Here is a 14,334-nt window from a genome sequence, read left to right on the forward strand (position 1 = left end):
AAAATCATAAGCCACACAGTATTCTGGGGCCACATCGTATTGCTTCCTCTTATTCCAGGCCCATTCAAGCTTGTCCTCACCATCGTCATATAGTAGCAGGGAGAGAATTTGCGAACTGAGCTCAGGAGAGAAAACTACTTCAACTTGCTCTTTATTCCATATTCCATCCACTGTAAGTAAATCATGTATCCAATTGATGTCTATTACTGGATTGTGGTTGTTACTGAGTCTAAAAGGGTAGGGTGGGGGTAACCATGGGTCCTCTTAGATACGAACATTTGTGCTAGATCCTATACTCCATCTCAACCCCCTTTATTACCACTTTTTTTCCCTCCGGTAGACTTTGCCAACCCCAAGAAGGTTGTGTTCCTTTATCTGCCAAAAGGGGGTTAGTATATCTATAGTATTTTTCTTTGAGCATATGCGCAAGTAGTGAATTAGGCTTAGTAGTAATTCGCCAAAACTATTTACCTAGCAAGGCTAGGTCTAGGCTCTGAGATCTTTGAATCCAATCCACCTTTCTTTTTAGGTCTGGTTATATAATCCCAACTAACCTAAGCCATTTTTCTCTCCATTCCCTTCTGACCCTACAAAAACTGTCTTAGAATCCTGTGTATTTCTTTCACTAGAGAAGTCGGAAGCTTGAAACGTTAAAGCGTATATATTGTAATAGTTTTTCCGACAGCTCTGATTAAAACATGTCTGCCACCTGCTGATAACATATTCCTCTTCCAAGTCTGAACTCTTTTCTAAACTTTATCCCTTATTGCACCAAATGTAGACTTTTTAGATCTCTAAATAATAGATAGAAGGCCTAGATTTTATCTTGGGCTCCCACATGCTCTATGTTAAGTAAATATGCTAGCTGTTGTCTTCTGGAGAGTCTGGAGAGTAAGATGTTTTGACTGAAAAAAATTGCTTATTTGTGGAGGTTAACTTTCTGTCCGATAAACATCTCATATTCATTGAGTAGACATAGGATATTGTTGCATGGTTCCTCATTAGCCTTCCCAAATAAGATAAAGTCATCAGCAAAGAGAAGATGATTGAATGTTGGAGACCTTATGTGAATCTGAATCCCCTGAATAGACCTATTTTGTTCTGCCTTGTGTAATAGGTAGGATAATTCTTCCACACAGAATAAAAATATACAAGGTGATAAGAGATCTCCTTGTCGAATACCCCTGGTTGGCTTAAAAAAGTCATAAGGTTGACCTTCTACAAGAAAAGAGTAAGAAATAGTAGTGACCAGTTCTCTAATCCAAGAAATCCATTTGGTTCTAAAATCCATTCTCTCCATAATGAACCATAAAAAATTCCACTCAACTCTATCATATGTTTTACTCATATCCAATTTAATAGTCATTTCACATTTCAATCCCCACCTCTTAGTTTTGAGGTAGTGCATACATTCATGAGTTATTAGGATATTGGCAGAAATTAATCTACCCTTTAAAAATGCACTCTAGTTTGGACTTATTAAATTATTCATAAACTTCTGAAGTCTATGTACTAGAATTTTAGAAATAATCTTATAAAAGACTGAGGATAAGCTAATAGGCCTAACCTGTGACATGTCTCTAGCATCCGCAATGTTAGGGATCAAGCAAATCTGTATATGCCTTGAGCATTTTACCTCCACCAAAAAAACTAGAACCGCCTTAAAAATATCACCACTAACAATGTCCCGATAAAACTGGAAAAACCGTGCTGTGAAGTCATCCTCACCTGGAGCACTTTGAGGACAAACGCTGAAAGTGGATCTCTTGGTTTCCTCCATAGAGATTGGTCTTATTAGCCTCCAGTTTATGAAAACTGTAACCGGAGGACTGAAATCATTGAATATGTCACCAGGTCCTAATGGGTTAGCGGATGAAAATATTTCCTTGAAATAATTTTCAGCCACTAGAGCAATATTCTGTGGATTTGAAGCCATCTCACCATCGTTCCAAGATAGTCTCCAAATTTTTATTTTTTTTTCGGTTTCTAGCTTGGAACTTCTGATGAAAGAACTTTGTATTACTATCCCCTTCTTTCAGCTACTTGCATCTTGATTTTTTCTTCCAAAAGCTTTCTTCTTTTGATAGCCCCTCTTCTAATTTTTTTTCTCTACTTTTAACACCTCTGGCTCACCAAAATAACCCGCTATCCTCAACTGTTCTAACCTAAGATTTAGTTTTTCAACTACCTTTTTAGAGTTAGATTTGTTATTCTACTGCCATTGCACTAGACGGTGCCTACAACACTTTAATTTCTATGCTAAAACGTATATAGGTGAGCTATTAACTTTCATACTCCAAACTACTGCTATTAGTGTCCTTATATCCTCCATCTCACACCACCGCTCCTGAAATTTAAATCTTCTTTTAGTAGACCATCTTGGAAGATCCAAATCAAGTAAGAGAGGAGCGTGATCCGAACTATTCTTCGATAATCTTCTTACCACCGCATCTACATAAGTCTCCCTCCAAGCCATTCCAGCCATAAAACGATCAAGCCTCTCCCTAATTAACACCTCTCCATCCTTCCTATTTGACCATGTGAACCGCTATACTATCATCTCAAGATCAATCAATTGATTATCGTCAATGAAACCATTAAAATTTCAATGGAGGCATCAGACCTCATATTCCCTCCCTCCTTTTCTCCATAATTTGTAATTGTATTGAAGTCGCCCAAGATGATAAAGCTACTTTCAAATTGCTGAAGTCGAGAATAGATTTCTTCCAATTGATTGATTCGAGTAAGCTCATTAGTGCTCAAGTAAACTCCAACCAACCCCTAACTTACATTCTTATTCTCATCTTTAACCAAAGCAATAATGAAAAAAGAGTTTTTAAATAGAATTTGTACCTCCACATAATCTTTCCATGCTAGAGTCATTCCTCCTTATGTTCTATTCGGGTCCACTAATGTGAAGCTTTGATATCCGCATGATCTGACTTTACGTTCCACCATTTGAGATTGATTTTTAGTTTCACAAAGAAAAACCACCTTGAGAGAGTGGGATTGGCACATCTCTTTAAGATTGTGGACTGTCAGGGGCCTCCCTAAATCGTGATAGTTCCACATTAGGACTCTCATGGTGCATTGGGTGCCACTAAACGACTGGCACCCTCCACCATCTCTTGATCCATATCTCCAACAACTCCTCCCATTAATGATTCTAAAACTATCTCCAGTTCATCTTCAACCCTTATTTTAGTTCCGGACAATATCTCTATCCTTCTATGGTTTGATCTAGCCATCTATTTTAGCCTTTTATATTTAACGGAGTATTCTGTAGTAGGAGTACTTGGCATGCGATTTTTAGTTAGGACCCCTATGTTACCATGCTTCATTTGGAAACTACTAGTTCCTCCCAACTGAATCTGATTTGAGCTTATAACCATAGCATTCTCTATACTCCTATCATTCTCCTTTTTCTCATAATGTTTTTCGTTTTTGGTAGGACTCTTGACTCCTTGATCGTACCTTTTTTTTTGTCTTTGACACTCAAGTTTAAAAATTCATCTACCAGGCATTTTGAGAACGGTTTTTTTCTGTGAATGGGCTGACCCGCTTGAAAGCTCTCTTTTCCCTTTCTCCTTTCATCCTCCTTAGTCTCTACCCTTATACCAATTTGATCAACAACTCTGATTCATTTGCCTATCTTATCCTCCCTTAACCTTATTTTCTTTATATCCTCCAAAAATACAATGCATGTTTTGTGGTCATGGCCTATAATTGTACAGTACATACACACCATCTCTAGCCTTTCATACCGAATCACCACTCCAATTGGAGACTTGTTAGGACTAACGACTTTAAGAGAGTCTTTTACAGCTCGATTTTCATCAATAACCACCCTTGCTTTGATGATACGTGTCCCTATCCCTTTAATATCAAATAGTCCCATATTTATCACCTTACCGAGCCCTTCACCAAGCTTTCGAGCAACCTCCAGCATCTTAAAGGTTTCAAGAATGCCCAAATTTGGCCCATATTGGTATCTTATTGATTAGTTGTTCTCCAATGTATACCCCTTCTTTTCAACGCTAGGCATGGAGAGCATAGTCCTTGAAAAGCTATGGAGAGCCTCTCTCAATTCTGATAACATCCCACTCGTTATTGAAAAAGAATTGGAATTGATTGTGATCAATCTCCTTTACTCGAAACCCTACTAGTCTCCCCCAAATTGCTTTAAGCGCCCCATCCATGGTTCCAGTTGAGAAGAATTTATCAGCAAAAGGTCTTTCAACCAGACTATTAATTCAGTTGTGAATAGCCCCTTTTATATTTTTTTTGACAATTATATCACATCATCACTCTCTTCATTACTCAAAGGAACGGAACCGATTAATTTTCCTCCACTTTCTGTTATGATTCAGAGAAGTAATGTCAAGAGAAAAGGATAGAGAAGAACCTGCGTTGTATGATGAGTCTGAGTTAGGAATGAAATTGTGGTATGTGTATAAAACGTTGACCTTGACGGCACAGAAGCTCTGTTAAGTTAGAAACCCTAGGGGTGAGTACGGGTTGGTTTGGTTCGGGTTCAAGGTAAAATTAGAACCGAACTGATAAAAAAGTAATTGGTTTGGTTTGGTTCGGATTTGTATTTTTTGTGCTTGTACCCGAACCAAACCAAACCGATTAAGAGCGGATTGGTTCGGTTTGGGTAGCGGGTACCCGATGACTTTGAAATTCATAAAAAAAAACCAAATTGGCAAATTTTTATCTTAAAAATTTAAGAAATACAATAAACATGTAACATCAACAGAAATAATGCAAACATATTAAATACCAAATACATTAAAAACTAAACTCATCAAAATCCAAACATATTAATAGTAAATAATCTTATCTAATGAAAATATAAAAGTGCAATAAAAATATTAGAAGTTAAATACAAAAGTCTAGTGAATAATCTTTGAAAGAAGCTAAAACCAAAACACATTAAAATTTAAACATTAATGAGATAGGATTAGGGTTATGAGTTAGAAAATACATAAAAAGTCATATATATATATATATATATATATATATATATATATATATATATATATATTATTTAATTAATTATGATCGGGTATACGGGTTGGTTCAGGTTCCGCGCCACCAAACCGATACCGAACCAATCATCAGCAAATGTCATTGGTTTGGTTCGGGTTGGACCCGATTACCCGTCGGTTCCAGAACCAATTTGATTGGTTTGGTTCGGGTTCGGGTGGGTAATCGGGTACCCGCTACCCATGCTCACCCCTAAAAAACCCTAGCAGAGCATAATGACCCTTGAAGGGATGAAAAAGTAATATTTTGTTATTTTATTTATTTCTCTATTGTTATTGTTATATAAGCCATTTTTGGATCTTGACAAATTTTATACCAAAAAATTATGATGACATTGATTTATAAAGAAGAAAAAAACGTATTTGTTATTGAAAAGTTGATATCTATATTTGAACTTGAATTTGTTCATAAATTTTAATTTTATAGTTCTTTGATCTATTTCTTATTCAACAAGTTTGATTAAAAATAAAACAGTAAGATTGAAATTAATTAAAAAGACATATAATTTTTTATAGTACATTATGACATCACCAAAGTTTGGATTCTACGTCTTTAAATCTCTAAATTTTTGAAAACAATTATTCTATAACATTGCAATATTCACGTAATAATTGAAGTCTAATAATAATAATAATTTAAAGTCTTATAATAATAATTAAGTCAATTATACCAAAATACGTATTTAAAGTCTTATGACATATTTTTTTATGCGGGTTTAACAAACTGGGTTCGGGTGACCCGAGTTTTAATTGGAATCCGATTTAATAAATTAATTGAACTATTTATTGAAACTTTTGATTTAACCGGGTTACAATAAAATTGGGTTAAATTAATCCAAAAATAGTCAAGTTTGGACCGAATTTTCGAGTCGGACCGGCTCAAGAACACCTTTTATCAAAGACTAAGCCTAGTATGATTACCTAAGAGACAAATATCTTTACCACTAATACACAGGCAGCTACAGCTTAACCTATTTAAGATCGAGTTTAAACGGGTCGGATTTAGGGATGTTCAAGACCCGGCCCGGCCCAGACCCGAGACATATTTTGTCTGGTTCGAGTTTTTTTTTACCCAATGTTATTTTTGGGTTGAATTCGGATTTTGTTTTGGATTACCCGACTCGGTCCGAAGTTGTTTTTTATAATAATATATATATTTGAGTTAATTAGTAAAGTTATATTATATTTTTATAATTCAAATAATATTTTTATATGATACAGCATTATTTTTATTTTAAAATAATTTATTTTGATATAAATATGATATAATATTTGTTAAATTTATTTTTTAAAAATAAAATTTTATTATTTTAATATATAAAATTTACAAATTTATATATATTAATATTTAATCGAGTCGATTTGGTTTAACCTGATTTTTTTTTTCGAATTACTTCGAATTGAATCAAAATAGACCCGTTGTCATTTTAAACCTAAGTCTAGGTCTACTTCAATCCGATCTGACCGACCCATAAACACCCCTAATCGGATCTGAATGCACTTGAAGGTATTTATTTCATAAGCCCAAGTAACATATGCATAACCCTAGGTAATTTATTATCATTTCCAAAGAACAATGCTTGTTCATTATTGTGCCCTCTATTGAGTGGAAACTGGAACCAAGGGGAAGGAAGAGAGAAAATCCAGAGAGAAGAGAAAAGAGAGAAGGGGACTTTGTTTCGATAATTGCCACCATAAATCTTTTAATTCGGCTGTTTTATCCCTCCTCCTCGTCCTTTTGTTGCCTCTGCAGCTATATATGTTTCTAATTCTCTTCGTTTTTTGTTCGTTCGTTTCTAGCATTGAAATCTTAGCTCTATCTTGCAACACCGTCAATGTTCAACATTCCCAGATTCTAATCTCAATCTCAATCTCGGCTCTCTTGAGGCAACCACATTCATCTATCTCGACTCTCTGCTCCAACCACAGTTCTGTGATGCCTTTAGAGACCATAGAAACCTTGATCACGAGGTAAATCTTCCAACTGAACCCGCCAAATGTTCACACCCGTTATGCCCTTTTGCCAATTCTATGAATCCAAATCACTGTATAATCTGTGTCAATATTTGTTCTATATTGGGCAGCTGTCTCTGTTAATTTTGAATTGTGAGATCAACGTTTAGAAAATGGCAAGCTAGGATTTGTCGTTGTTGTTGCTGCTGCTGTTTTTATGGTTGTTAGGGTTTCTTTTGGCCAAGAGATATAAGGCCTTTAAGAAAGGAATCAACGTTCATGGCAGGATGGTCAACTTGGTCAAATGGGTCGTCCTTAGATTTCAATGAAGTTGAGATATTTGATGTATGTAATGGTAATGACTGTAGGAATCTAAACGATCACAGTGATAATGATGACCATGACAAAGTTAAAACCTTGTTTGATGAAGTTTTTCCGGTTTATCTAAAGGAGAGTTGTTCTCGTGGCATTGTTCGGCCTATGCCGGTTTTGCTGGGTGATGGACAAGCAGTGGATTTGTACAAACTCTTCTCTCTTGTGAAGGAAATAGGTGGATATGATTTTGTGTCAAGAAAAGGATTGTGGGGTTATGTGTCAAAGGAAATGGGTTTGAACCACCAAGTTTTGGCATCGATGAAATTAATTTTTGATAAGTATCTGAATGAGTTTGAAGAATGGCTCAGGAAGACTTTCAAAGAGAAGAGTTTCAGAAACGAAAATCATGGGCGTGATTGGGGTTTTAAGTCATTGCTGTTAGAGCTAGAGAAAGAATTGAGAGGCCTATTATCTCTAAACGTAAAGGATAAAGATGACGGGCTTGCAAAGATGGAATCAAATGGAATAAAAGAATATATTGATTTGGTTAACCACAAGGAAGATCCAAATGTATTGGACACCAAAACTCAGAAAATAAATACATATGAGGATGTCCAACACTCCCATGTTGATGATGACGAAAAAGCTTGTAATGGTGTTAAGGAATACTCTGTCACCTTGAACGCGTCAATTGCTGAGAATGGAGTTGGCTCTCGCAAGCGCAAACGGGAACCATTATCTGGAATGCTGAACTGGGTTAGGCAAGTTGCAAAGCATCCCTTTGTTCCTTTACAGCAACCATTACCAAAACCATCAAAGTGGAAGGAGTATAAAGGCAATGACTTTTTCATCCAGTTACTGAGGGCAAGAGAGGCTCGGTTGGTGAAACCATGCGCACAACCTAACAATGAAACACCTTCTTCACAGGTATAATTGCAATGCACACAATGATTTTATCCATAGTATGTTTTCATTTCTTCATATCTTGAAGTGAATTGGTACATTTCACGTGAATGATCAATTATCATTGTACTTATATATGTCAAGTATTGTGGTGTCCTTATTCTGCTTACATGTAGGTATATATGATCTCAATCTGTTAGTTTCTTTCCTGTTCAGACAATCTCAGTATGGCTAAAAGTCAACAATTCAATATAAAGTTATACCAAAATTGGATGGAATTGGCCGAGCCCGCGAATTTTACTTGGCTTGATTCAATTCAAATTTACAGCACTAATCTCTAAACTTTTTAACCCTCCATGACTGGATGCAATGGCATTGTTTAAATCATGTAACCAACCCCACCTAATGGAATCAGGCTTTGTTGTTATATTTGTCATTGTTGTTTGTCACCTTTTTTTCGTTCAGTAACTAGTACAAAAGGGAACATTTGTGTTAATTTTCCATCAAGAACTTTAACTGCAGTATAGAGTTTGCTAAAAAAAAGTGAGGCGTTAACAAAATTTTTGTAACTTGTGACTTGCTGGTCACGTGTCCTTGTCATTGAAACAGCCTTTTTTGCTCATGGGGGTAGGTTATACACATACGACCTTCCACGAAGCTCTGTGCACTAGGATCTTAACTTCCGTTAGGGATGTGCATAGAAATTACACCAATACTATTACCATAGCTTTTAATCAAATTTGAATTCGAGGATCTCAGTTTTCCATGTACAGGTTCAAGCGAAAAAAGCCAGCTGTCTTTCCAATTACAAGTAATATATCTTTAAATGGGTTGGCTTCAGATATAAACTGCTAGATCTATTTATGTTGTTAACATTTTTAATGTACTTTAATATACTTTTACATTAAAATAACTAGTTTTGAAACAAATTTCAAAATTTAGTTAAAACTAAGTTCTCATTAATTAGAATATTAAAGCTCCTAATTGCACCTAAGACGATTTATCCAAATGAGAAGATTGGTAATAAAGTCCTACTAAGTGTAAATGACATGAAGGATATGAGTTAGAGAGTTGCTTTTGGAAGCAGTTAGGTCTTGATGTGTATCTTTTTAATACTATGGTATGTCCTTGATCATGAATTCTTTAGGGAATCTTACTTTTAAATTTAATTACTGATAAATGGTTATGCATTTATTATAGGATACAAGATTTTAAATTGGAATGTTTAAATTTATGATGCTGTTGCATTTAACTGTATATTTTACAGAAGCAGAAGATGTGCCCTGATATGTACGAGGATCACGTTGCACCTCGTTACCATTCTTCTCCAAGACTGAGATGTAGTGAAAGGCTGCCAGCACATGTTAAATCTCGCACATGCTCTTGTTGCAATTCAGGTTCTGCCAATGGGAAAAAATTAACAAGTTCAGTCAATACAGAGGCCGAAAATTGTTTCTTGCATAAAACAACTGCAACAGTAGATTCATCGACTGCAAGGACAGTGATTGAACAGTCTGCAAATGATTTCCAGGAAAAGCATGTTTCTGTGGGTCCTCTTTATCAAGCAGATGTCCCAGAATGGACAGGTGAAGTTTGTGAGAGTGACTCAAAGTGGTTAGGCACTCGAGTATGGCCTCAGAAACATGACTTAGATCTTCCAAGTGAAACGGATCTTGTAGGGAGAGGAAGACAAGGCAATTGTGAGTGCCATTTTAAAGGTTCTGTTGAGTGTGTTAGATTTCATATTGCTGAAAGAAGGATGAAATTGAGGCGTGACCTGGGTTCTGCATTTTATCATTGGGGGTTCGATCGCATGGGTGAGGAAATTTCACTTCAATGGACAATCGAAGATGAAAAGAGATTCAAGGATTTGATGAGTCAGAGTTTTCCATCTCAAAACAAGTGTTTCTGGAGCAACAAATCAAGATACTTTCCAGACAAGACAAGAAGGGACTTGGTGAGTTATTACTTTAATATGTATCTTATTCAACTAAGAAGCTATCAGAACCGTGTGACTCCAAATAGTGTTGATAGTGATGAAGATGAAGTGGAGTTCGGATCTTTTAGCGAAGGTTTTGGGATGGGAGCTCTCAAAATCCCAGGTTCCAATTTCCTGGAGTGTTCACTGAATAAGCAATGCACTGATTTAGATTAAAGACAACATTGGAGTAAAAGATTTTGATGCAAACGGGTCTGAACCATTTTGAGGTCTAGGAAACATTTCTGTGGTTCAATGCTTTCAAACACTGGAATTTTGATGTCATACAGAGGGATAGAAAAAACTTGGGCTTGTTCTGGTGTTTTTGATTACCAACTATGCAGTGCTTATTGGCGGCTGCATTCTTATTCCTGTAAAACTAGTCTTGTAGTCTGACCGTTGGGCAAACCCTTAGCTTGTTCTTGCTGTAGATGGTTACAAGTTTGGATAAAGTAGGAGCATTGTGTTAGATGGTTGATGATCAATGTATTTCTAAGAGAGACATAATGCGATTAGAAGAGAAAAGAACATTGTGATTGTAAGGGATCAACCATATCTTTAGTCTGGATCAATGTATTGATTCCTATTTTTACTTTTTGGTTGGATTGGGCATTTGAGTTTTGTTTCAACTATAGATTTTCTTCTTCTCTTATTTATTCAGCTTTTCTAAATGTCACATTTAAATAATAATAAAAAGTGATCCCCATTGACCAGCCAGACTCAACCTTCCTAATCTATTGGTCAGCAATAAATCTTTAAACAGAGTTTTTGCGATGAATTAGTCTCTGGCTTATTGGGCTGAGAGATTCTATGGAAAAAAAAAAAAGAAAATGTGTAAAAGTAAAAATTGAAAAGATTTAATAAATTTTTGTCATTCATGAAACTAGGTCAAGTGACAAAAGAATGGCTCTAGTTCCAGCTGAACCCAAAGAAACGTGTAGATTATATTAGATTATATGTTGAAGAGCATCACCGAAAGTGCGAGCTTTATGGATATATATTCTGTTCCAAGTAACAATGTCGCAACTCCCAAGAAAAAATTACTGCGCCATTTCATATGTGGTGAGTGGTCACAATTTCTTTTACCCTGCTTCCTTTTTGGGTGTGACTGTGGAGTAAGCCTCTTTCTTCCTATAAATCTTTATTCTTATTATTATTGCTTCTTTCCTTTCTCACCCCTGCACAATTCAGTGATTCACACACACTCACTCTGTACCCATCAGAAAAAAAAAAAAAAAAAGGAAGAAAGAAAGAGAAAAACGATGTCTTCTCCAAGCAAACGTCGAGACATGGACTTGATGAAACTGTCTGTAATTTGTTCTTTTTGTTTTCGATTTCAGAAAAGAGTTTTTTGTGTAAAGTTGTTATCTTTTCTCATCTGGGGTGTTGGATTGATATGCATCAGGATGATGAGTGATTACAAGGTGGAAATGATGAACGATGGCATGCAAGAGTTCTTTGTAGAATTTCGCGGACCAAAAGACAGTAATTTTCTTTTCTTTTATTTCTTCACTTTTTGTAAATTTCCTCACATTAATCTGGAGATTCACATGGCTTTGTAGTTTGTGTCTCTATGTGTGTTTTAAGATCAGCAGTTCAAACAGCAGCTACTGAGTTTTGAATTAGGCTAGTGCACTGGGGTTTGTAATTGTAGAGAGATGTTGCAGCATTCTTTCTCCTCAATGAAGATGAATTTTATTAGGATCTATTATGTTATCTACTAGTTAACTTTAAAGGTGCTCCACACTGATTTTTTTTCCCTTCTCCTTTCTTCTGCTCTTATGGAATCATGTGCAGGTCCCTATCAAGATGGTGTGTGGAAGATTAGGGTGGAGCTACCTGATGCTTATCCTTATAAGTCCCCCTCTATTGGTTTTGTAAACAAAATTTACCACCCCAATGTTGATGAAATGTGAGTTTTTCACAAAAGTCCAAAAGTTTCATTGTTTGTGTCCTGTTTAAGCAGAATCATTGTCCTCTGTGGAACTTGTGTTGGCTGTTGCACAAACACTTTGCAAAGCTCAGTGGCTAACTGATGCTGTTTTTTTTTTAGGTCTGGATCAGTTTGCTTAGATGTTATTAACCAGACCTGGAGTCCCATGTTTGGTAAGTAATAGTGTCATATCATGCTTTACCTTGCATATGTTGGTGTTAAAATGAAATTTTTTTAGTGTACTTACCTTGCTTGATAGAGCCACCACCTCAATATTCTGTAATCATTTTTCTTATTTCCACTCAGACCTTGTTAATGTGTTTGAAGTGTTTCTTCCTCAACTTCTTCTGTACCCGAACGCATCAGATCCGTTGAATGGTGATGCTGCTGCCTTAATGATGCGAGATCATGCAGCATATGAACAAAAAGTCAAAGGTAATAATCCTTGTCATGTTTCTATGGTATAACTCTAGAATGCTTCCTCAACACTGAGGTAATCTGTCACTCTACCATAAGTAAGAGCGTTTCTTCATTATCATTGATTATTATTACACTTGTCCTAGTTTAAAATGCTAGAAGATTTCAGGTTGGGATTTGTGCTGGAGCTTTATCATTTTTCTTTCTTTTGGGGTTGCTACAAGAGGATTTTGGTTTTTAGTATTTCAGTGTCATGCAGATTTTTTGCTTTGTTGTTTAGTAATGGTAAATTGCATGACCTGTTTTGTTACAATCCTTAGGGATCAATGCATAATGGGTCTCAAATGGAGATCTCTTGCTCCAAATATCTTGTGGTAACATATAGCTTTGCTACTTATCATGCTATTATGTTGAATCTGTTGTCGATCATGGGACACGTCGTTAGGGATGATATGTGTTGACAAGTTCTAGGTTATGAGTTCCTCATCAAATTAATTCATCTTTAAGTTGCTGTTTCATATTACTGCTACTCTCTTAGTGCTCCCTTTCACCGACATAAAAAACGAGTTCTAAACTTCTAATTACAATGAGAGCCAACATCTTTGTTTTCGCTTTGTTTGTGGAAGCGGATATGGTTTAATACAACATTTACCATTTAACTACTATCTACCAAGAATACATCCTGAGCTACAAGGGCAATGATGAAAGATGCCAACTGCACAATATCATTGGCCATGTTTGTCATTCGTTCAATTTCACAGCTTCTCATTTAGTATTTCGCACCAGTATAATTCTAAATTCTAGGACCCTGCATCAATTGAGAGAAAGACTGAAAAGACGAATATATCAGTCTAATGTCTACCCAATCCCAATTTGTTACTCTATTCTATGTACATCTTCTTTTATATGTATATTAATCTTGAGAGAATCCATGAACAGAATATTGTGAAAAATATGCCAAGCCAGAAGATATTGGAGCTACTCAGGAAGAAAATTCGAGTGACGATGAGCTAAGTGAAGAAGAATATGATGCCTCTAGTGATGACGCCATTGCGGGGGAACCTGATCCTTAGATGTTCACTCACATTACCTGCATTATTCACTGTGTTGCTTGTACATGATTTGTTATTGAGTAGTGGAATTGAAAGACACAAAATCTCAAGGTTGAAGGGAAAAATTTTAACCTTTCTTTCTATTCCATGGACCATGTTGGTTGTGTAAATTGATTTATGATTCAGATAATTACTTTTTCTGATATAAGGTTACAATTTCTGAACGTTCATCCTGGATTTGCATATCAATGCATTTATTAGAGTTTTAATTAAACTTGTTCTCTCATTCTCCTTTCTTTTAAATTGAGTCGAAATGGTTATATTTAATCTTGGAATTTAGCCGTTCTCTGACTGTAATCATTACTTTATTGAATTTATGACATAAAATAATCAATAAATGCAATCTTATAAATAAAACATAATAAAAATTATGGTTGATTATTTCAGAATGAAAAGAATCACATAAACCGATAAATTACTATATAGTTCAAAACAAACATTTAAAGCACATTCCCATAGCATAAAAATTATGGCCACTAGAATGAGATTGTGTAATGCACATATTCAAATAAATAATAGTAATTAATAAATATTATAAAATAATCGAAAAATATTTTGTGAAATAATGAAACTTTAATCATAGGAAAATATACATTGTAAATTCATATAAATTCTAAGATTTGTAGTTATTTACATAATGTCAAAGATTATCTCTATTAAAAATTCTATATATAC

General features: G+C 35.4%; 2 protein-coding genes across 4 annotated transcripts; both read left to right on the forward strand.

The window, feature by feature from the left end:
- The first annotated feature begins 6,585 nt into the window (after window positions 1–6,585).
- Window positions 6,586–10,787, forward strand: LOC107630772 (ARID/BRIGHT DNA-binding, ELM2 domain and myb-like DNA-binding domain-containing protein). The gene is made up of 3 exons (XM_021119150.2): window positions 6,586–7,019; window positions 7,133–8,243; window positions 9,487–10,787. The coding sequence occupies exons 2-3, from the start codon at window positions 7,281–7,283 to the stop codon at window positions 10,372–10,374; spliced, it is 1,851 nt and encodes a 616-aa protein (XP_020974809.1). The 5' UTR covers window positions 6,586–7,019; window positions 7,133–7,280; the 3' UTR covers window positions 10,375–10,787.
- A 351-nt stretch (window positions 10,788–11,138) lies between these two features.
- LOC107630773 (ubiquitin-conjugating enzyme E2 5) lies at window positions 11,139–13,873 on the forward strand. Of its 3 annotated transcripts, none has more exons than XM_021119151.2 (6): window positions 11,139–11,503; window positions 11,603–11,682; window positions 11,995–12,109; window positions 12,251–12,303; window positions 12,437–12,565; window positions 13,487–13,873. In XM_021119151.2, exons 1-6 carry the CDS (start codon window positions 11,154–11,156, stop codon window positions 13,618–13,620), a joined length of 861 nt encoding a protein of 286 aa, XP_020974810.2. In that variant the 5' UTR covers window positions 11,139–11,153; the 3' UTR covers window positions 13,621–13,873. The 3 variants fall into 3 exon arrangements, with proteins under 3 accessions (XP_020974810.2, XP_016189487.1, XP_088365076.1); XM_016334001.3 differs by having other exon boundaries at window positions 11,145–11,259; XM_088508950.1 differs by having other exon boundaries at window positions 11,184–11,312.
- The last annotated feature ends 461 nt before the right edge of the window (window positions 13,874–14,334 follow it).

The sequence above is a fragment of the Arachis ipaensis genome, chromosome B3 (genome assembly GCF_059453495.1).
Source record: "Arachis ipaensis isolate K30076 ecotype BB chromosome B3, ASM5945349v1, whole genome shotgun sequence".
NCBI lineage: Eukaryota > Viridiplantae > Streptophyta > Magnoliopsida > Fabales > Fabaceae > Arachis > Arachis ipaensis.

Bases quoted from the DNA above. Each gene is read 5' to 3' on its own strand.
- LOC107630772 (XM_021119150.2), top strand. From the start codon at position 7,281: ATGGCAGGATGGTCAACTTGGTCAAATGGGTCGTCCTTAGATTTCAAT. The intron at 8,244-9,486 runs GTATAATTGCAA...TATATTTTACAG, and splicing joins ATGAAACACCTTCTTCACAG to AAGCAGAAGATGTGCCCTGA.
- LOC107630773 (XM_021119151.2), top strand. From the start codon at position 11,154: ATGTTGAAGAGCATCACCGAAAGTGCGAGCTTTATGGATATATATTCT. The intron at 12,304-12,436 runs GTAAGTAATAGT...ATTTCCACTCAG, and splicing joins GACCTGGAGTCCCATGTTTG to ACCTTGTTAATGTGTTTGAA. The intron at 12,566-13,486 runs GTAATAATCCTT...ATCCATGAACAG, and splicing joins ATATGAACAAAAAGTCAAAG to AATATTGTGAAAAATATGCC.